Here is a 23,115-nt window from a genome sequence, read left to right on the forward strand (position 1 = left end):
CAATCTGAAGAGCCGGTTGGGTGGGGGTCCGAGAAGTCGTATACTGCTCCCCCCCCCCCCATCTCTAGGTCTCAGAATTCCTCTGGTGACTGTTTTGGTGCAGATTCATTCCAAAGGCCCCTTTTCATTTTGTTGGGGCCTTCCCAGAATTCATGAGCAGCACCTGGCAACTTGATCTTGCCCAGCCTTGAGACTGCTGGCTTCTCTGCTCAGGGAGTAAAACTGCCCTTTTTTTCTTTCCTCTTCCCCCCTCCCTTTCTGCATTCTCTGGTTAGGGAAGGTTTTTTAACCATTTGCTCTCCTGTCCTTGGCTGGGGAAGATAATGGTTAGTTAGTTACAAGCTGCAAATTGCCCACACTGTTTGGCCTTGTTTTAACTTTCCTGTCTCAGTTTCCCTATTCCTCTGCCCTGGAATCCCGTAAAAGTTCTTTTCAAAACTTACCATCGCCCAGAGTCGACTGCACTCCAGACTGACCAACGGAAACCTGAAAAGGCAGTCGCGAGTAGTAACATCATCAATACCAGCTAAACACCTCACCAAATACATCACACACCTCACCAAAGAGAAGCAGGGAGCTTAAATGACCAAATATAGCAGGCTAGTTTTTAAGTTAATTTTGTATGGCTCACGAATGATGTTATAAATGTCCACATGGCCCTTGGCAGTGAAAGGTTCCCCACCCCGGCTCTACAGGGACCACTCTCCGATGTGATTGTTGTGTTTGAATATTTATAGAGGGATTTTAACAAGTGAGAAGATGTGCGGCCGTGTCGGCTGTTCCCGACCTGGGCATCCATGCCCGGGTCTCCTTTCCCTCATCTTTGGATGTGTGTGAGGAGGGTGGGAGATGTGCCAGGTACCTGCTAGGTCATGTGCCACTTCCAGTCATACTGGTGACGTCCAGCCCAAACTGGCTCTGGGGCTGCACATCAGAGGTCAGGGTTCTGCTCCCGCTGCCTGCCCTGGTCTCGAAGAGAAGTGGACGGTGCTAATATTTGATAACTTAGCATTAACAAGGCTCTCTCCCTTTTCCCTCCTCCTATTTGGTTATGTATTCAGGCCTTTATTCGTCTGTAAACATGAACTGCACCCGTAATTTCATCCTTGGTGCTATGAGACAGGCCAGGTACCTCCTGCCTTTGCTGTACTGTGAGACGCTCTGCCCACGTGTCATCAGCTGATGTGAATGACTTTTTTCCAGTCAGGTTCCAGCTTGGTTGTCTCTTTCTTAGTTGCCTGGTTGTCTTGTTTATTTATTTAAAAGGTCACGAGACCATGAAGTTGTCTTTTTGTTTTATGTCCAGTTCGCATAGCACCTCGCACTTAATACGCACTCAGTATTTCCTTAGTGATTGGGTATTTTCTCACGCTCCTCTCCAGTGAAAAGTGCACCTTTGAAGTGTGTTGGAAATGTCAATAACAATACAAGGAAAGCCATTAAGTACAAAATATTCATGTATTTATGAATCCATGACCAAATTAAATATGAAACCTCATATAAAAAGAGTGTGGGTTTGTTGTTTTCTCCGCGTCCGTCCTCCCCTCCTCTGGAACAGCTCGGAGTGACATGAGTCCTGGGCTGTCTGTCCATTCTCGCTGTGGGACTCGCTCCCTCCTTTCCCCGGATGCTTTCATACTCGCCCCACATGGCCGGGTTCCTGCTCTGACTGAATTTCCAAGTGTCAGGGCCACGGGGGATGGAATCATAGCCCCTCCTTCCCTCTCCTCCATGCCCTTCCCTGGGAGAGGGACCCCCAGGCCCGGCCTGCCCCCCTCCCCCACAAGTGGTGTCTCTGGGTTACACCTACGCCTCCTGGCCACCCTCACTTTCTCCCCGCACTGGCCAGGCCTCTGCCCTGCAAACTATATCATAGACTCCCACTTCCCCTCCTCCTGGACTTCAGGCCTTGGCTCCTGGGAGACCGCGGCTCCTCCTGCTTCCTTCCCCAGAGCAAAGGTGCTGGGGGCAGAGCTGTTCCCCCATACACTGCCCGCCCTGCCCCTCCCATTGCTCCTCAGCCTCCCGAGGCCACAGACCGGCCAGCAGAGGGCAGCACGCGACCGGCATACCCAGCAGCCACCCTGCAGGAGCTGGAGGGGAGGCAGCCAGGGCCTTGGGCTCAGACAGCCTGGGTCACAGCCACTCAGCCACCTCCTGCTGCTGCTTCTGACGAAGACTTAACCTGAAATCTCTCTGTCTTGGCACCACGGGGTTGTTACAAAGGTTTCCTTGGTTTCAAGTTTGTTCCCTCCCGGACCTGAAGCCTGACTCGGTGGTGGGACCCACCCCGGGGCCTGGCCCTAAAGCCAGTCCCTCCTCCGGCCAGGCGGCTCCGCAGCTCGGGCCCGGAGCTCAGTGTCCCTCCGGCTCCACCCTCACCAGAGGGACCCTGTCTAGGGGCTCCACCCTCACCAGAGGGACCCTGTCTTCTGCCTAGAAAGGATGTGGGAGTGAAATAGGACCATCGCGGCCCAGCTTCTCCCCGTGGGGCTGCAAGTGCTCTCCTCATCCTCCTCTTCTCTGGACGACCCTGGAGCTGCCCCGGCTCCACCCTCCCTTCCTCGTCCCTTTTATCCCAGACCAGCACTAAGGGAGGGCCTGTCCTAGGAGCCTGCATCGCCGAGATTCCTATGCCCCAGTCAGTGACCTGCTTCCTGGCCCTGGACCCCTCCCCCAACCCGTCCTCCAAACACATCCTGTGGGGTCACCTCTGAAGGCGAGGAGGGTAACCTGCCTCTCATGATGGGCAACAGTAACCATCCAAGGCCACCGTCAACCCCGAGGCCAGCTTCCCTCCCACCCCCGCCCTGGGCCCTCAGCGCCCGCAGGCTGGAGGCCTGGGACTGGTGTCCGGCCTGGGACTGCTGCTGCCCCAGAGCCTCTGGCAGCCGGGCACCCCTCACTGCAGGGGGCAGCCCTCTCCTCACAGGGCTCGAAACACTTCTATAGTCTAAACCTCTGTCTCATCAATGCGGGGGCCCGTTTGGTTTTAGAAAATGTAAGCCATACAGGGTCTTTCTCTGTCCTTTCTTTGAGGGAATAGAGGCTAGAGTGTTTCTGTTGGTGGTGGTTTTGTTTGTTGCTTTTTCTTTTTTTGCTAATTTTGCCCCACCCCGTAAGAAACCATGCGAACTAGAGGAGCCCAGAGGAGCCCAGGATTGCTGCGTCCAGACCCCCTCCACCCGCTTCCTTCTTTCCCTGTTCTAGCTGTTTCCTTTGGATCCCATCTCGGAGTGTGAAGGAGAGTGGAGGGAGAAGTTTCTCACTGCACCAGGAGACCCTGCTTCTAGGCCTGGAGCTCTGAACCACTCCACTTCCCTTTACCAGGCCTGGCTGCTGGCGGCCCCAGAGGCACCCGGGAGGTGTGGCCTCCGGCAGCTGCACCCAGGAAGTGGAAGCCTTGGGTGAGGCCCTTAAGGCTTATCTACCCTGACTTCTCTGGTGAGGATTTGAGTAGGCTCCGCGTGGAAATGCCCACAAAACATTTGCAACCCCCAAGCCCACTGGTGGAAAACTATGGCCCACAGAGGCAGGACCTCCCTGTGCACTGCGCTCCCGGGAGGGGGCTGCCTCCACAGACCACAGCTCTCACGGCTGGAAGTTTCCCCCCTGACTCTAGGGTTGTCCAGCCCAGAGACAGGATGTCAGCACTCTCAGGAGCTGTCCCCTGCTCCCACCTCCCAGGAGCTGTCCCCCGCCCTGTTTCAGAACTGGGGGCCTCCGAAGGGGGTCCCTGTTCTGACCCATGAGGCCCGGCTCCTCTCTGGCTGAGCTGTTGGCTGGTGAGAACAGCCCCGCCCTTCGGGTCCTGGTTATGTGGGTCCCCTTGTCCCTGGGAGGTGGAGGGGGCGATGCAGAGAGCGGAGGGGCAAGGGCAGGTGGGCACAAGAGCAGCAGAGTCAGAGAGGGCGGCAGCATCTCAGACCAAGGCCGAGGAGGAAGATGGGGACGCCGAGGAGGCCGCAGGGGAGGACGGGGAGGAGGGACTGTTCCAGAACAGCCACCGCCGCTTGGGCTGCCGCTTCAGGTGGAGATAGTCCTCCTTCTCCCGCTCCTTCCGGGCCCGCTGGTAGTGATCCTCCTCCTTCAGGTACCACACGGGCGGCCAGCGGTGCTTCTCAAAATACTCCTGGTTTTCTGGAGCAGAATGCAGTGGGGCTCGGTTAGAAGGCAGGCAGAAGGGGCGAGAGGAGCCCCGGGACTTGAAGGGAGTCCAGGGACCCCCACCCCCACCCTGACGCCTCGGGGACCTGTCAGCCAGGAGCACATCCCAGGCCCTGGGCCGCAAGGGGAAGCCCCTGCCTTCACAGGAGCCCCCACCTGGCTGCCGAGCTCCCTAGAGAAGGTCCCATGGGAAGGTCTCAAGGGGTGCTTCCTGTGTACTGGGAATAAAACAGGGGGGCGAAGAATGAGGCAGGGAGCAGGTGCGGCACCTGCTGAGGTAGCAGCATCCGGCAGAGCTGAGGTTCTGAGCTGAAGGGGGCGTGGGCTGCAGGAGGGTCAGACCGAGAAGGCGAGGCTGAGGGGTAAGGACTGATTCCGAAAGGCGTAGGGGGCCACGGGAAGTTTGGAATCAGGGAAGTGATGTGATTGGGGCTGGGCTTTAGAAAGAAAACGCTCCAAGGGTGAAAGGGAGAGAAGGGGGTGAGAGAAGGGTAGGGTGCAGAGACAACCTGGGAGCAGGGAGGAGGGCCCAGCAGAGTGAGGTTGCCCAGTGCGGACCTCAAGGACACCGAGTGGCAGGAACTCGGGGAGGCCAGGGACACCTCTTCCAGGTGCCCATGCAGTTCCTGTTGGGCCCCAGGACCTGGCACATTCATGACGCAGAGGCAGAGTGCCAGGGCCTCAGAGGCTATCTGGATCTGTGTTGCCCGAGCTGTGGCTTGCGGCCATTCCTACCTTGTGAAACCAGTGTAGTACCATGAGCAGAATTACGAACATTTTATATCTTTTCTATATGGGTCCTGGGTCGCCATGTAAAATGTAGTTCTTACTGTGGAGTCCTGTCCAGGAAGTCTGAGAAAATACCTCTAGTCCTACACCCTCTTTATACGTGTGAGACACAGAAGCCCAGACAGGTGGAGTGAGCTGCCACCAGTCCCCAGCTGCGCTGCCCACCAGGCCGGCGCTGTTCCCCTCTGTTTGGCCGGATGCAACTTTGCAGGCTGCTTCCCTCCTGCAAGGTCAGGTTAGGCCCAAGGACCCGTGGCAGCTTCCGGGTGCCCTGGGGTCCGGTCGGAGATCTGGACCAGGGTGGAGGCCCCTTCAGCGTGAAGCGGGGGATCAGCAGGTCCTGCCGGGGATGCTCACCTGGGGACATGGCCTTCATGTCTCGGGGGAACTTGCGGCACACGTTGTTGTAGTTGGTGCAGATGTGGTGGAGACACCAGTCTGCCAACTGGTACGCACAGTGGAACTGGGGAAACACAGAAGGGCGCCGTGCTGAGACCCAGGGCGGGGTCGGCTCGGGCAGCTCCGGTTGCTGTCAGAGCAGAACCTTCAGTGCAGGTGGCAAAGGCCGTGCAGTGAGTGGGAAAGCCCCCCTGGAGAGGCACAGCCACACACACTCTTGGCACCACCACCACCAGCACCACCAGCACCACCACCTCGCCTCTGTCCTGTGCCAGCATCTGTGGAAATCCCAGGCCCTACGTTGTGGCTTCCTACTGTGTCTGCCTCCTCAGATCTTACTCCGGGCAATGTTCTTCTCTTCCCCGGCCGGGGCCAAAGCAGTCTACACTAAGGTGTTGATGACTAGGCTTAGAGCTGACTTTCCCAGGTGTGTCTGCAAGCCTCGAATCTGGCATGCTTTAACTCCAGAACTGATCTTTAGTGCTAGAAGGGCCGGTGTGGGGGATTCTGCTAGTTTGTATGGGAATAAGGAGGTGGGCAGTTAATTTTAGTCCTGCGTGTCCCTTAATTGACCTCAGGCAGACAGCAGCCATGTCTACACAGGAGGCTGGGGTTCGCCCCCCTACCCTATGGCTGCCTGAAGTCTCAGCCCCACGCTCCCACGCCAGCTCTCCTCTTGGCAGGTCAGGAGGAGGAGAAGGGCTCCCCCAGTCAGGGAACTGCATCTGACAATGGGGTCCCTTCCTACCCACCACCTCCCAGCCCCTCCCCTTTCACTGCCAATGGGCAGACAGAGCCCAGAGTTGAACCTGTTGGAGAGACCTCTTCCCTGGCCACCATACCTGAGCCAGTTCCAGGAACACAAGGACGTCCCCATCGATGTCCACCATCATCTGAGTTGCTTCCATCAGCCCGGTCACGGTGTACTGCTCTGTGACACACACAGCCAGGAATCAGCTGAAGGAGCACATGAGTGGCCATGTGCTCACTTATACCCCCCAGCAGGGGCCCTACTGCAGGGCAGAGAGAGAACAAGGCCAAGGGCAAGTCCCAGCAGGCTCAGGAAAGGCCACAGGCGATTAGAGTCGGCTCCCACCAGCAAGGTAACCGGAATTAGAGCAAGACTACCCCAACGGAGCGGGGTGGGAACGGAAGGAGAATGTGAGTATTGTCTAAGAGGATTTTTTCAAGCTACATATGCTGCTCCAAATAGTCTGATACACGTAGGATGAAAGCCCCTGATGGAATCAGCCACTGCAACTGCCAGGGGGAGGGTATGAAGTCAGGTTTGCTGAGAACTATGAGTTAGAACTCCAGATTAAACCTAGCTGCTGGTATTAACTTAAATTTTAGAACGAATCGTGTACTAATGTTGCTTTTTAAGTTAGTGTTTATACTGAAGAAGTAAACACTTTTAGTCCTGAATTTTAACAGTATCAGTATAAACTCCTGAGGTATTTTATCTTTAAAAATGTATTTCCCAGCTCAGTCCTAGCGACATGGAAACGACCTAGCGACAACAGCCCTCGCAGCAGAAGGAGCATTCCTGGTGCTCAGGCTGCAGCCCTGAATGCCATTTCCGGCTCTCGGGCACCAGGATCTCATAGAGAAAGGGCTAATTCCAGGTCTGTGTCAGGAAATGAACACAAGGGTCCTGAAACACCTCATTCCATAGAACCACTTTGTTACTAATATTGTGGCTCCACCCCATAACAAAGAAACAGAATTTCCGGAGGATGAGGCCCAGAAATCAAGATTTTAAAAAGATTCCCAGGTGATTCTAATGTGCAGCCAAGGTTGAGAGGCACTGATCTAAGGGTTCACAATAATACTTAAAAAAAACAAACAAAACCTAATTGGTCACCCTCAAAGGATGAAAGGATAGGAAACCAATTTATCTTGAAATCTGGATAAAAGGAAAGAATCAAGCAGTCACCTGCCTCTCCTATTTGAATTATGCCACTGGTTAACCAAACAGTAGGTGAGGAGTTTTTCTCTTTCTGGAAATATTCCAACAGATAAACAAAGGAGGAATGACTGAATTGGAGCACTACCATTTCATAGCTAATAAATTAATGGATCCAGGCAATGATGCTCAGTGGCTGATAACATCACGACAAGAGAGAAAAGCACAGAAACAACCTATGAAGTTGTCTTGCCCAAAGAAAACGGAATGTGAATGTGATCTAGCCTCTATGTCTAATTACTAGTCTATGGGAAGTATGGTGCTACATAGAAATACAATCAACTAAAAAAATCTAAATTTTCTAGATCAGTGGGTGCTTTGCAAGGGGAAATTTTCTGCTTTCTCTCTTTTTTATATCCTCACCTGAGGATATGTTTTTGTTGATTTTAGAGAGAAAGGAAGGGAGAGGGGGAAAAGAGAGAAACATCAATAGGTTGCCTCCCATGCAACCTGCCCGGGGAAGGAACCTGCAACCTGAGTATGTGCTTTCACTGGAAATCGAACCTGTGGCACGGAATGACGCTCCAACCAACTGAGCCACACCGGCCAAGGCGGGAAAATTGGTTTTTGGTTTTTTTTTTTAATGAACAAGGTACCTTTAGATCAGCAGTTCTCAACCTGTGGGTCGCGACCCCTTTGGGGGTCCAACGACCCTTTCACAGGGGTCACCTAAGACCATCGGAAAACACATATATAATTACATATTGTTTTTGTGACTAATCACTATGCTTTAATTATGTTCAATTTGTAACAATGACATTGGGGGTCACCACAACATGAAGAACTGTATTAAAGGGTCGCAGCTTTAGGAAGGTTGAGAACCACTGCTATAGATGAAAAAAAAACTTTAAAAGTATATCAAAAATAAAACCATGCTAACGTGATTAAGGATGTAAAAACAGGTTTATCATTTGGATGATAAAACTATGAAGAAGACCAAGGAAGTGAGGCCATAAAAAGCACCTCCCAAGAGAGTAATAGGCAAGGAGGTAACTCCTGGGGAGGAGGGAAGGACTGTGATTGGGAGGGACGGGTGGAAGACGACTGTGTGGCTGGAAGGTTCTAGCTCCTGATAGGGTCATTTTGCTTTATAATAATTCATTAAGCTGAACATATGTGTTTTGTGTTATATTTAATAAAAATGTTTTAAGCTTGAATTTATAACTTCAGAGAAAGCACACCTCACAAAACATAAAGCATACCAGCTCTACCATACCCGGCATTTTCTGCTGATCCTTGATAAGGTATCCACAATACATTTTTGTACATGATTTCTAGCGTGCATAGACCATTTCATGGGGAAAGTCATTCAAGATTATTTTCTATGAGCCTTTTCGCGCATCACTGCCATTTAACATTTGTAATGGCTACCTCGTGAAAATTACCCATGTGGGCTTAACCAGTAGTGCCTATTTCACTTGTCTCTGATTGCCCGCCATGATGAAACAACCTTACAGAAGCATCTTTATATACTTTTTTCCTTTGAGTCATTTCTTTGGAGATTGTCTTTCTAAAGTTGAATTACTTGCCCGGCTTGTGTGGCTTGGTGGTTGAGCGTTGACCTATGAACCAGGAGGTCATGGTTCTATTCCTGGTCAGGGCACACACCTGGGTTGCAGGCTCGATCCCCAGTAGGGGCATGCAGGAGGCAGCCGATCAACGATTCTCCCTCGTCATTGATGTTTCTATCTCTCTCTCCCTCTCCCTTCCTCTCTGAAATCAATAAATAAAATGAAGTTGAATTACTTGGCCCAAGGATGTGGACAGCTTATGCGCTCTGGGAAGCCCGCACCACTTTTCGTGGACAGTGCGGATGCTATGCTGTCACAGCTGTGATCTTCAGAAGCCTCCCTCTTGCTCCCTGCCCTTACACCCTCTGTGTCCCCAGCTGGGGCCCCTGGACTCCCTTTGCAGGCTCAGCCCTTACCCTTCCAGTTCTGATCAATGATTTCTGCCGTCTTCCTATGATCAAGCCCTACCTTATGACCGTTTCTCATCATAAGGTTGATGCTTCCCTTATATCTGAGATTTGATCATCTGCCCAGGGCCCCAGCAGCTCTGACACTGGGGCCTTCCCTGAACCTCGACCCAATGTCAGAGGCCCTGCTCTCTGCCCGCCCGCCAACCAGCCAAGAATATAACCCCGATATCAACACCAGTCTAGGTACCAACGCCAACACCAGTACCACACAGATTCCAGTTCCAGCATCACCAGGAGCTGTCTGTCTATCTGCATTGCTGGCCCCGACTCTCATGGTCTGCTGCTTGGCTTCCCTCTTGCCTCAGTCCCTGTTCCACCTGAGGGCCCTCTAAGGCTGGTGCCTTCCAAAAGCTGAGTTCCAGCCCTGGCTGGGTGGCTCAGTTGGTTGGAGTGTCTTCTCATACACCAAAAGGTTGCAAGTTTGATTCCCAGTCAGGGCACATACCAGGGGTGTGGGTTTGATCCATAGTTAGGGAGAATATGGGAGGCAACCAATTGATGTTTTTCTCTCTCTTTAAAATCAATTAAAAAAAATATTCTTGGGTGAGGATTAAATAATAAATAAATAAATAAAACAAAAGCTGAGCTCCAGCTCTCACAATCTTTTCAGTGAATTAGAGGAGTGGCAGGTCAATGCTCATTGTCTGTTTCTGGAAGAAGAAAGAGAAAATAAAGGTGGAAGAGAAAAGGAGGAGGAAGAGAAAAGGGAGGAGAAGGAAAAGGAAAGAATACAGAATAAAGCAGATTTATGTGACCAAATGAGACAAAGGAGGGGGAGGAGGAGGAGGACCGAAGGGTGGAAACGGGGAGCTGCGCCCTATTCTCTCTGACCCCTCAGGCAAGCCACGCTGAGAGGAACACAGGCACTGGCATCTACTGGAGACCCTTTCGCTGGGCGGGAGTCGCCTTTGGATACGACCTACTGGTGACTCCATAGAGCATCCTTCTCACACACACTTCATCACATCTGTGTCCTCACCCAACGCCCCATACACGTCAACATGCTTCCTGTAGGTCAGCGGGTCCCTCGGTGCTAGCGGTGTATCCCCAGGGAGGAGCCAGCGGGGAGAAGCCAGCACTGCCTGCGGGTCCCCTGCCTCCTCCCCCAGGGAGGTCTGCACTCTCGTTAGTCACCTGTGAGGGCGACCAGGTGCGGCAGGCAGAGGCGGTTGGCCAGGATGATGAGCTTCATGTCGTCCAGGTCGGGGCTGGAGGTGAACATGCCGGTGTACAGGTACTCCAGCACCGCCCGCATGCAGCTCCTGCTCGTGTGCGGAAACACCACCTGGGCAGGAGGAGGCAGGCAGTGAGGTCGGCGTCACAAAGAGTCACTCACTCTGAGAAACTCAGAGGGCCCCGCCCCACACAGCCGGTCTCCCCCAAACAGGGAGCCACCCCTAAGCAGCCCCTGTACCTGCTGAGGGGCCCCCAAAGGCCTGCCTCCCAGAGAGACAGCCTGTGCTCAGCCCATCTGCTGGCCTCCCCAGGGAGCAGGGCTCTAACAGCTTTAAAAAGGACCTGGTTCTCACTGGCACCCTTCCGAGGCACCCTGGCTTAGAGGATGCGGGCAGCAGTCCTCAGGTCACCTGCACCCACACCCTGGCTCCTCCCAGCCCTGCAGGCAGCAGAGCAAGTGGGGTGTGGACAGGCAAGCCAACATCAGCTGGCTTCTCGAAGCTGCTCCTGTGGGCCTCCAGGATCTGCTCAGAGCAGCGCTGATTCAACAACTGCTTTCTCATGAGACGGAGTCGTAGGCTGCGCTGGGACCCGGCTGGAGCTTCGCAGCCACTTCTGTGGTACTGGGAAGTGCTCAGGGCTGGCTGGCCCTGGGGCTGCAGAGTCCCTAGTCTCTCACTTAGCAAATCCCAACCCCACGCCCACTTCAAGGATCAGAGACCCACTCAAATCTCAACCTCCGCTTAGTTCTCTTCCGAAAGGACTTCTTCCTGGAAATCCTAGGAAATTCCTGTTCCCCGTCGCAGGGACTGTGCTGCAGTGTTCAGTGCAGTTTTCCCTCCAGGTACTTGGCGAGCACTCACGAAGGGGCGGCGCTGGCTGAGGGGCGCCTGGCCGAAGTAAAGACCCAGCCCCTGCACGCAAGACATCCCAGACCAGCTGCGAAACCGTGTGCACACTCAGCACTTTAAGCAGCTGCACAAAGTAGTACTTTGTTAACTGCAAGGCTGAGTTAATGAATAATTAATGTAATAGAAGTTCAGGGAAGATGGAGAATACCAAGGCCGCGGCCTAGGCCGCTCTGCTGAGCTGGGAGAATGCGAAGATCAGACTTGAGAGAGTGTTTCTAAGGACACCCTGATAGGCCCCTTCCAGCTCTGCTGACACTCCTGTCCTAAGGTCAGTTGGAGTGGCCATGATCAAGGGATCAAAAGGTGACGATGTGAAGTATTTTTTATTTTCTGTATTTTTTTATTATTCCCATCCTTTTTATTTTATCTTTTATTTTTAATTTCTTTCTAAATTAAGGTATTACATATGTGATGCTGTGGCACCTGGAGCCTTGCTGAGCCGAGGGCCTGCCCCTCCCAGGGCTAGCCAGCTCCAACAGACAGTAAAGGAATCCCTTTTGTATGCAAATCCAGAATCCACACCCCCACCACCTCCTTGATCAGCTCGCACTCCTAGCCACTGTCCACCTGCCCTAATCGCCCCAGAGCCAGGCACCAGGTGACTAGGACAGCCCCTATGCCCCAGAGCCTGCTACATGAAGCAAGCCAGCCGATCTGATAGCTTACCCTGCCTCTCCCTGTCCTTTCTTCCCAGGAAACCACGATAAAGGCCACTGCCCACCGCTCCCCTTGCTCTCTGTCTCCTGGCCAACCCTGGTGCCTCCACATGTGCTCCACCCCTCAGCTCCCATGTGCGTGCGTTCTCTTACTAGATCTGTGAGTGTAAAATGTATCTTTTCAATGGCGGTTTCGTCCTGATCTGTTATGTTGACCATACCTCACTTAATAAAACTTACACTTGAAAACAGTGATGGGTTCAGCCGGGGGGACACTGGACTTTTTTCTAGTTGTTTCATACGTGTCAGGGAGAAAGCAAGGTACAGTGTGGAGTCAGAGGTTCTAAGTTCCAGTTCTAGCCTCTCCTTTCTACTTAGACAACCTTGCAGGAGTCATTAACCTCTCGGGCCCTCGCCTCCCTCATGTATAAAGTGGGAATGCTAAGCCATGTCCGAGAGGCTGGGGGAGACGATCTGAGATAATGTATTGAAAGTGCTTTCTAAACTACAGAGTCAAGATGTTACTATAAGTCCATCCTGATGTATTGTGAATCCTTGGCTATGGAAACCACCTCATAAGCTTCCCTCAGGCCCATCTCCTGGTAAATGCTGAGGAAAGCACCATTAAATGACACATCTCAGAGGCGAAGAAGCCTTACCTCCCGGGTGGAACTCTCCACAAACGGCCCCCCAAACATGGCAGCCATCCAGTCGCAGCTGGAAATCAACAGGGGCTTGTGGGCGCTGATGGTGCCGTCATCCAGGATGAAGGTCACATCTGCCCAGGAGGAGACGAAGCATCACGTGAGGATGCGGTGAAAGAATGTGGGGCAACCAACCCCAAGGGTCGACCCCGCACCCAGACAACATGCTTCCTTCCGAAGCCACAGCTGGGACGCGCCACCTGGCCACACGCTCGGGCCCCAGGCGGAGCCAGCACCTCGCAGGGCATCAGCAGCCGAGCGCCAGTCGGAGCCCGGGCCCCTCAGAAGGCCACTGGGAGGGCACCCCTCTGCCTTCTGGCTACGAGTTCCCAAGCACATTCCCTACCTGAGAAGGTGCCCTTTGCCAAGCACTCCTTCACCCGGTTGGTCCGGCGGACGTGGAAGGCCTTGGTGATCTCCTGGTTCATGAAGGCCTCGTTGTTGAGAATGTTGGCCACCATCATGCGCAGATCGAAGACCTCAAGCAGCTCGGCGATGTGGGCGATGTGCATGAGGTCCCGCTCCTTCTCGTCCAGCTCCCCCGTGTACAGGTACTTGAGGACCGCCCGGAAAGGCCCCGGCTGGATGGAACTGTCCATTTTCACCACCACCATCAGCCTGGATTTGTAGGTCAGGGGGTCCTCTGCCATCTCCTCCTGGATGCTCAAAAAAGCTCGGCTCCAGGAAGACAGCACGCGGCCCCTCCCAGGCAGGTACCCGGACCCGTTGCCCCGTAAGATCCCGTCGCTGGTGGAGGCCCGGAGCCCAGCGGGGCCCGAGCCCGCACCGTCCTCCACGCTCTCGCACACGTCAAAGCTGGCGGCCCGGAGCAGGAAGTCCCGGCCGTGGTGGTGGTGATGGTGGTGGTGTGGGTCAGGGTGAGCCCGGTGGTCCTCTGGGCGGGGGCCCCCTGGCCCCGAGGGGCCCCCCAGCTCCCCGTCACTCAGGTCCATGAGGAACAGGTCGTAGAACTTGGAGGAGGACGTGGAGAGGTAGATCTTGTGGGCAAAGATGCGCACCCGCTCCTGCAGCACCAGAATGACGTCCGCGCACAGCGGGTCCTCCAGGAGGTGGGCGGGGCACTCCTCACTGCTGGAGGGGGGGTCGGGCACCACGATGATGGGGGGCGGGGGCTTGGGGGGCAGGAAGGGTGCCTGCAGCAGAGGCCGCTGCACGTTGCGGAGGTGGGACTTCCAGAACTGCAGGTGGCGGCGAGAGATGAGGGCTGCGCGGATGGCGTTGTCGAAGACGTCCTTGATGCCGAACTGGGCCACCACGCTGGTCTCATAGTAGGGGATGCCCAGCTCCTTGGCCACCTCCCTTCCCTTCTCGGGGGGAAGAATCTCATTGGGCTTGATGGGCCTGGACGTTCAAGAGGGCAAAGCAAAGTCATGTTGGTGAGGGTGGCGGACAGGGGGAGGCAGGTCCCTAGGGCCTGCCTGTTCTTCACCAGGCTTGGGGGGGCGGGGGAGCCTCTCCCTGGCCTCACCCCTGCCCTGCTCAATCCTAATGAATCTCTGCCCTTTCTCCTTGGTCTGACCAAATCCTGCCGGCCCTCAAGGCCTACCTCTAGTCCCCTCTTCTTCCAGGGAGCCTTCCGCACTTGTCAGGCCCCAGTGATTTCCTGCTCGAAGTAGTGTTAGCACTACGCCCCCCCACTCCCCGGCAGGCAGCATGCAATCCTCCACACTGGTTTTTAACATGTTCTCATATTAAGTTCATCTCCCAGCAAGATGATAGGCTCCTTTCATGCAAAACTGCTTCTCTCCTTCTCTCCTCGCGCTGCTCAGTATTGCAAACAGTGTGTAAGAGATGAAGGAATAGATGAGTGAATGAAAGACGGAGCACTCTTGGCTCCCTACACAGATTTGCTTTAAATGAAGGGAGAGATGTAAGGCTAAGTGGGTTCCCTCGGGGCTCAGCAGGGAGCCGTGGAGACACCCCCTCCCTCTGTCTTCCTCAGTGCCCCCTCCTAGGCACCCGTGTCCCTACCGAGCCAAGGGTCGCCTGGCCCTATTGACGGCCTCCAGGTCAGCGTAGCGCAGGTCCAGCTGGCAGCCCACCAAGATGACAGGTGCCCGGGGGCAGAAGTGCTTGATCTCGGGGTACCACATGGTCTTGACATGGTGAAGGGAATTAGGGTTGGCGATGGAGAAGCATAGAACCACCACGTCGGACCTGGGGGTGGGAGAGTGAGGTTTGTGGCAGAGGAAGCTAGCAGATTACCTGCCCCTGGAACCAGGGAGAACAGGCATGCCCACCCAGCCCAACACGGCAGTCCCCCATCTGTCATGTGGCCTGTGCACATGATCTTACCCAAAATCTACACTAATAAAAGAGAAACATGGTAATTGGTGTACGACCGCTACCCTTTTCATTGGCTAATCAGCGAGATATGCAAATTAACTGTGAGCCAAGATGGCAGCCGGCAGCCAGGCAGCTTGAAACTAACATGAGGCTTGCTTGCCTCAGTGACGGAGGAAACCAACGTTCCCCGCCTGCAGCTGCAGGCCTCTGAGCCTGCAGTTTCAAACATTGTAACAAATACCGCCGGACTTCAGCCAGCAGGATCGTAACATTGTATGCAAAGGCCAGAAACCTACTTTCAGCAGCGGAGGCCTAAGAGCTGGAGCCAAGCCTCAAGCTAAAGCTGGCCCAGAATAAAAAAAAAAGGAAAAAAGGAGCGGTTGGGAGCTTCAGTCACCCCCAGCCTGAAAACAGCCCTCAGCCCCTCACCCAGACTGGCCAGGCACCCCAGTGGGGACCTCCACCCTGAAGGGTGTGTGACCAGCTGCAAACAGCCATCATTCCCTCACCCAGGCTGGCCAGGCACCCCAGTGGGGACCCCCACCCTGATCCAGGACACCCTTCAGGGCAAACCAGCCGGCCCCCACCCATGCACCAGGCCTCTAACCTATATAGTAAAAGGGTAATATGCTCCCAGCACCGGGATCAGCGGAGCCGTGAGGCCTCCTGGCACCAGGATCAGCGTGACAGGGGGCAGCGCCCAAACCCCCTGATCGCCCTGCGGCTCTGTGTGTGACAGGGTGCGGCACCCCAACCCCCCACCCCCCCACGGGCCCTGCTCTGTGTGTGACGGGGTAGAGCCATAACCTCCCCATCGGCCCTGCCCTGAGTGTGAGAGTGGCGGCGCCGCAACCCCCTGATTGGCCCTGCTCTGTGGGTGATAAGAGGGCAGCACCCCAACCCGTTGATCTGCCCTGCTCTGTGTGTGACAGGGGACAGTGCCCCTACTCCCCTATCAGCCCTACTCTCTGAGTGACAGGGGGGAGCTCCTCAACCCCCTGATGGGCCCTGCTCTGTGCGTGACAGGGGGGAGCTCCCCAACCCCCTGATGGGCCCTGCTCTGTGCGTGACAGTGGGGAGCTCCCCAACCCCCTGATGGGCCCTGCTCTGTGCATGACAGGGTACGGAGCCCCAACCCCCCTGATGGGCCCTGCTCTGTGCGTGACAGGGGGTGGCGCCACAACCTCCCCATTGACCCTGCCTTGAGTGTGACAGAGGGCGGTGCCCCAACCCCCCAATCGGCCCTACCCTGAGCATGATTGAGGGTGGCATCGCAACCTCCCAATCCTCTCTGCTCTGTGCATGACAGGGGGCGGCGCCCCAACTCCCCAATCGGCCCTGCTCTGAGCCCGACCAGGGGCTGCACCTAGGGATTGGGCCTGCCCTCTGCCATTCGGGAGCAGGCCTAAGCCAGCAGGTTGTTATCTCCCGAGGGGTCCCAGACTGAGAGAGGGCACAGGCCGGGCTGAGGGACCCCCCTCCCCCCTGAGTGCACAAATTTTTGTGCACCAGGCCTCTAGTGTATTAATAATAGTACCTCTAACTTATGTAGCTCTAATTTAGTGTTTTAGAGCTTTCGTTTTGACCTACTGGCTCTTGTTTTTACCACCTAGAGACTGAGAAAAACCATCTCCGAACAGCTCCCCTAATTGCCCAAAGTCACAGAGCTAGTCTGCAGCAGGGCCGGGGCTGAAACCAGGCCTCCTGACTCCAAACCCGCTCCTCGCACCTCCCGCTGCTCCCCGTGGGGCCCGCCAGGCCTGTCCGCTCTACTCCTTCCTCCCAGTTTGACTTTCTCAGAGCTGCTCTGCTTTGGGGGAGGTAGGGAAGCCCTCCCCTGGGCTCCCTCAGGCAGCAGAGGCTTCCCACCTCCCATAAGCAAAGCGCCGGTCTTTGTGGTGGTCTCCAAAGGTGTCCCAGAGGCGCAGGGAGACGCTGACGTCGTCTACCACATCTCGGGAGCGTTCCAGAACCTGTGGGGGAGGGAGAGTGCGGTGGGAGTCAAGGGCAGGAGTTCTTGGGGCCCACGTGTCAGCTCAGGGTGGTGCCAGCTCACCCCGGGCAGCCTGGGAGGTGAAGGGCAGAGTTAGCACCGCCCCATGTGCCTCACACAGCCTTTCTATCCTTCTCTACAGACTCAGTAACAGGGGCGCCCTCCATGCCGCCCAGGAGGAAAGAGTCTAAGCGGGCAGAGGGTCATGGGGGTTCCCAGCGTCACCCGCAGGTCACCTGTCTACCAGCCTCTGACCTTCTGGTATCGGCCAGCAGTTTCCTTCTCTCAGATCTCATCGCTGCAAACCCCACCCCACCCCACCCCACCCCACCCCCTGGGGCTCCCCATTACTGGGGCTGGGATTGCACAAGACACTGGGCCCCAGCATCAGGTCAGCCATGCTAACCACAAATGGTGGAGGACCACCCACACTGGGGTAGGCTCCCACAGCCCTCTCCCCAGGGCTCCTTCCTCTTCAGCTGCCCCCCCCAACCCCCCCCCCCCCCGGGGCTTCCGGGAGCTCAGCACCGGCCAGGGTTGGAGACGCCAAGCAATGGCTTGGGCAGAAGCCCGGAGGCCTGGTGTGGACCCCTGCCCAGCGGCCTTACAGCCTTACCTCCTGGCACACCCGATACTGGTCGATGGCCCAAACCGTGGGCACATGGGTGGCAAGCAGCTGGTACTGGGTGAGGGTGGCATTGCAGGCCCGGGCACAGATGAGCCTGGTCTTGCCCACGGCGTTGTCCCCCACCACCACGCACTTGATGGTCTCTACGTTTGGCCTTTCATAATCCATGTCAGAATCCATTAATTGGGACCTGAGGGGGAGGAGAGGAGCGGTCGAGACGGCTTCGCACACCAGTTCCCACGGAGCCGGGGCCAGCAGCTCTCCTCGGCCGCCGGGGCGCCCCTCTTCCAGCAGGCGAGCAGAGAGGAGGAAGGAGTGGACAGCTTTCTGGGCAGCAGAGCCCACTCAGGCTGAGAGGAGCCTTGCTGCCGGATGAACCACTTGTCTCCCTCTGGTGGCCGCCATCCTCCACCTGGGCTTCTGGATGGAGGAGGCCTGGAGAGAACCCAGGTGGAGCTGTCCCCTCTCCCAGAGGGAGGGGAGCCTGCCCGGGAAGCTCACTCATCACCACTCTCCTCCGCCAGCAGAGCAACAAACAGCTGAGAGAAGCGGAGTCAGGGCCAGGTCCCACCCCTTCCCAGCAGGCCTAAGGGCAGGGCCACTTTAAAATTTAATGGACTTGTCAGAGCTGGGAGGCAGCTCTCCTGGCCTCCACCTTCTTCTCTCTCCTTTTCCGGTCGTGGCTTTCCAAGCCCCCAGCTCCCTTTATGGAGGTGCCAGAGTTCCGCCCCAATCCGTCTGGGTGGGAGGCTTCTGGATGCACCTGAGCAGCCCACGGGCCTCCCATCCCTCCTGGGGTCTGTCACGTGGCCTGTGTGGCTGGCTCACTCAGCGGCAGGCTCGGTTTTGACACGGAGGTAATGGGTACCCATGGGCCCATGACGATACACTCCACGGCCAGTGGGCCTTATCATCCGCTATCCAGGCCTGCCCTACAAACATCCTCCAGCCAGCCTCCGGAAGAGCGAGCTACACCCCGTCTTGTACCTCCCATTCCTAGGGAGAGGGATTCTCAGGCTAGGAGACCCCCCCCCACCCCCCGCAACAGACACCTGACACTCCTACAAGGAGACTCCCTAAATTGGCTGCAAGGGTGACGGGGCTGCTGGGGGGAGGGAGCATAGGGTCAGAAAGGGGCCTGAGTTTCTGGGCAAATGCTTGCTTCAGTTCCCTTCTGTGTAGGACAGAGAGGGAGAGGTGTGTCCACCCTCAGAAGGAGATGGTTCAACTGAACAAGCAGGAGGACCTTCTATAATCAACGCGTCATGTCGTCATGTCATGTCATGTCGGTGCTTACAAGCTGCCACCAGGAGGGGCCCTGGGCTGGAGGGGGCTTTCGCTGGCAGCCTCCCTGCTGGTACCGCCCTCTCAGAAGCCGGGGCGTTATTATCAGGCCTTTCTTTGGCCAGTGTCATCGGTCTGCCCCTGCTCACGTGCCCTGTGTGAATGAAGTCCGCTGGGGGCTGGGGCAGCTTGGAGAAAGCCTTCCGAGGCCCAGGAAGGCTGAGCTCAGAGGAGTGTGGAGGCTGTCCAGGTGCCCTCACTGCTGAGCCACCCAGTCCGAGCGCCAGGCCACCAGCCGCCGCCCAGGAGTGCCATTCCTGCCGGGCTGTAACTGGATGCCAGCATGCAGGCATGCGGAGTCAAAATACCCAAGTAACGATGGCAACTGGGATTTGCGCAAGTGGAAGCATCTCAGCAACCTAAGCAGAAAGCGCAGCAAGGACTTCTCAATGAGACAAGTGCCTCCTCCCTGGAATTTTACAGGATCTGGACCCGGAACAGCAAGGGGCTCCATGCAGGTCCCTCCCCAGGGTCAGGGTAACTGCATCATTCCTCTCCCTTCTCCACCCACCCTCACCGTCCCCGTGGGCAACCTTTATTGTAACCACCACGCTGCCTCCTCCCTGCTCTCCCTCCTGAGCTGGGGACCAGGAACCTTAGTTTGACAGCTCCTGGACTCAAGCAGGCTGCAGGGAGGGTGTGTTGGTGCTGGGAGGAATCATCCGGGTTGCGGTTTCTGTTTTATCAATTGAAGAACAAAACAGATAGAACCCCAAATACAAATATAGACACAGCTGTAGGAGAAAAAGAAAAACATACTAGCCAGTAGAACTTCTTTCTCACATTTAGATTCTAGCGCAGGCGGGGGAAAGGGGGGGGATTGTGAGGAGGCACGGAGAAGGAGGGTCAGTTCTTAAGTCCAGGAGCCTCTTGATGGCAGGGAGGATGCCAGCACAGCAGAGCAGTGCTGGTCCAAGATCAGCAAGTTTATGATAAAGCGCTCATGCTCAAGTTCATCAGCAAGGCGGTCTGGTTTCCTAAGGAGGTGGTACTGAGGCTGTGGCTACCCGCTCCCATCCCCACAGGTCATCTTCCTGCTGTCTGTCCAAATGTTCTATCAATCCCTCAAGTCCTGGTTTCCCTTTTCAGACCGCCACGACCATGAAGAGCCTCACCATTTGTGATGGAAAAGTAGTGTGCTCTGTACAGAACAGGAATTGTGAGGCAGAAACACTTGAGTTTAAACTGCTTTATGCATACGGGGTTACGTGGGGACAGCCACCCGAGTAGGAGAGCGACGCGTACTGTGCTGTGAGTTTAGACACCAGGCCTGATGGTTGCTGCTCGGACTGGACAGCCCCTCCCCATCCTTCCCCTGCTCCTCCTTTGCTTCCTCCCTATTTCCATCATTCTCACCCCCCTCCACCCCTGTCCCAATGGCCTGACTGGTAAACTTCTTTGTCGTATCCAGGAAAGGGCAAATCACTTCACTTCTCTGGGTGTCAGTCTGCCCTTCTGGAAAATGGGTATGAGGGCTTTGGAAGAAAGTCTCCTGGATGTTGGTGAATTTGTGCCAGTAGAGGCTGGGCTGAAAGGAGGTCCTTGCCTTCTTATGTAATGTGGGATTATATAATGCTAGATTACATATCTATATGTGTAATTATATCGCTCTTTAAGATGCAGCCTGGCCCGACTGAGCCAGCAGAAATCTTAGTTTCATCGGGCCTGCCTTAAACAAAGATCCTACTGCACTGCAGCTAGCGCGCCACCAGCGATAATGTGACTTTTGCTCTAAAATATTGCTACTTTACTGTATCATTGATGATGTGTGGTGATATAACCCACTCCATGAGCTTCTCAACTTCCCACTTCCTTCTGGCACTCTCTGCTTCAATGACGCTTGACTTTTCTGCACAAATGCCTCATCCCCATGCCTTCCGAGACTCCTGAATAAACTCCGTGAACGACAGCTTCCATGCCACCCTGGCCTGGCATCACAACACACAATTCACTCCTCTCTCAGTGATCCCAGAGTCACCCAGAGGCTCCCTCCCACCCGGTCCCGTGATCCCTTTCCAGAAACAGCCTCTTGCCCGCTGCTCTCCAGCTCTGTGTACTCAGGGCAGACCCAAAGGCAAGGTGCACTCAGATTACCTACAGCCCTCACTGGCTCCCAATCCTACCCCCTCACCCCCACAAACACACAGAAAAGGCCCCTTCCCCTTCCACAGCTGATAGGAGGCTTGTTCATCTGTGGCTGCCCTAGTCTGGTTGTCAAGGAAACTACAGAATCTCCCTGGGAGCCTGGCTTGTCTCCTAGCAACCAATATCCCACACCTCGCATCTTACAAAATGGGTAAGGGAGTACTATCCTAAAAATGAAGGTAAAATAAAAGAGGATGGATGGGAGGGATGGATTGGGAAGAGATGAGCAGGGAGGGTGGCCTTCAAATGAAAGGCGGCTCCGACCAGCGTCTCTGACATTGTGACATAAAGGAAAACAGAGAGATGAATCCCCGGGAAGATCCAGTGGTCAGCAAGGCCCAAAGGGATCTTGAATGAGCATATTAACAAAAATGCAGGCATAACACAGACTAAGCCTTCTCAGACACCTTCTCTGCTTGGTGAAGGTTTCTCCCAGCAGTTTGCCAGAACTCAGATGCACAGACTGCAATGTGTTGGGTTGAAAACACACACAGACACACACACACACACACACACACACACACACACACATATCTGGAACGACAAGCAAAGCACCCCAATTCCATTGGTTTTTAACGGAAACATTTCCACCACTATGGACCTTTTACCCTGACACACACACAAAATAAAAATAAAATAAATTTAAAGAGGGAAGGGGGGAGGGCCTCCACACACCAAGGCAATCAAGTCATCTTCGTTTCCCTAGAAAAACCCGGAAAAGGTAAGTCCCCTGCCACCTGAGCCCCCAGCAGCTGCAACTAGCGCCCAGGGAGGAGTGGGAGCCGAGGGGAAGTCAAGAGGGGCGCAGACAGGGCCCGGAGGGCGCAGCGGCGCGTTCCCAGAAGCTGTTTGCAACGCGGCCATAAGAGAAATTAATCATTTACTTACACCACTACATGTGACGGGGTGATTTCTAGTGTAAGGAACACATCTCTTCCTGCTAAGCACGCTCATTTTAGGGAAATGTCTGGGGTCACTCCGCGCGTGCAAGTTAGGACGATGCCGGCGCCGCCGAGCTGCTGCTGCTGCTGCTGCTGCTCCTGCTACAGGCCCGGGCCCTGGCGCGTCAGATCAGAAACTCCGCCCGAGCAGCCGGGGCAGGACGGCGGGCCGGGAGCGGCCGCGCGCGCCGCTGCAGCCATCGCCTCTTCCGGATCAGCATCTCCCCGCGCCCCGGGCGCCCAATGTCATGGAGGCGCGCCGGGGCCGGGGCTGCGCGCGGCCGCTCCGACCTCGGGCGGCCGGGCCGGGCCGCCGCCGCCGGTCCTCGGGCTGCGCGCGGGAGCGGAGATGGGGCGAGGCCGCCGCTGCTCCGCCCGGCCCGCTCCGAAGGCGCGGCCGCCTGGACGCCTAGCGCGTTTGCAGTCCCCGGGACCGCTCGCGACCTCCTCCGTTCATTCACAAAAAAAAGGAAAGGGGGAAAAAGAGAGAGACTCGGGAGAAAAAACCGGGGAGGGGGGTGATGAATTGCACCAGAAGGCTGGTGACCGGCACCGCCCACCACAGCGCGCGGTTGGTGGAAAGGGATTCGGGGGCGGGGAAGGGGCGGGGGAAGAAGGGGATTGGGAGCCCGGCGGCTCCGCCCACGGCGCCGCTCCTCCCTCCCTCCCTCCCTCCCTCCCTCCCTCCCTCCCTCCCTCCCTCCCCTTGTCTCCCCTCTGGGAGTGGCAGGGAGCAGGTAGTCTTGGCTTGCGCCCAGTGCCAGGTTGCGTCCCTCTAAGTCAGTGGTTCTCAACCTTCTCGCCCTTTAAATACAGTTCCTCTTGTTGTGACCCAACCATAAAATTATTTTCGTTGCTGCTTCATAACTGTAATGTTGCTACTGTTATGAATCGTAATGTAAATATCTGTTATGCAGGATGGTCTTAGGCGACCCCTGTGAAAGGGTCCTTCGACCGCCAAAGGGGTCGCAACCCACAGGTTGAGAACCGCTGCTCTAAGTCTACCTG

The 23,115-nt window shown here is 55.7% G+C and overlaps 1 protein-coding gene across 1 annotated transcript; it reads right to left on the minus strand.

The window, feature by feature from the left end:
* Positions 1-1,439: 1,439 nt before the first annotated feature.
* On the minus strand, positions 1,440-22,632 carry RHOBTB2 (Rho related BTB domain containing 2). Its single transcript, XM_059695981.1, has 10 exons — positions 22,055-22,632; positions 17,666-17,867; positions 16,926-17,029; positions 14,742-14,927; positions 13,096-14,111; positions 12,705-12,823; positions 10,437-10,587; positions 6,198-6,286; positions 5,314-5,419; positions 1,440-4,140 (listed from the first exon to the last, which is right to left on the minus strand). Exons 2-10 carry the CDS (start codon positions 17,855-17,857, stop codon positions 3,923-3,925), a joined length of 2,181 nt encoding a protein of 726 aa, XP_059551964.1. The 5' UTR covers positions 17,858-17,867; positions 22,055-22,632; the 3' UTR covers positions 1,440-3,922.
* Positions 22,633-23,115: the final 483 nt, after the last annotated feature.

The sequence above is a fragment of the Myotis daubentonii genome, chromosome 5, assembly GCF_963259705.1.
Source record: "Myotis daubentonii chromosome 5, mMyoDau2.1, whole genome shotgun sequence".
In the NCBI taxonomy this organism is placed as follows: domain Eukaryota; kingdom Metazoa; phylum Chordata; class Mammalia; order Chiroptera; family Vespertilionidae; genus Myotis; species Myotis daubentonii.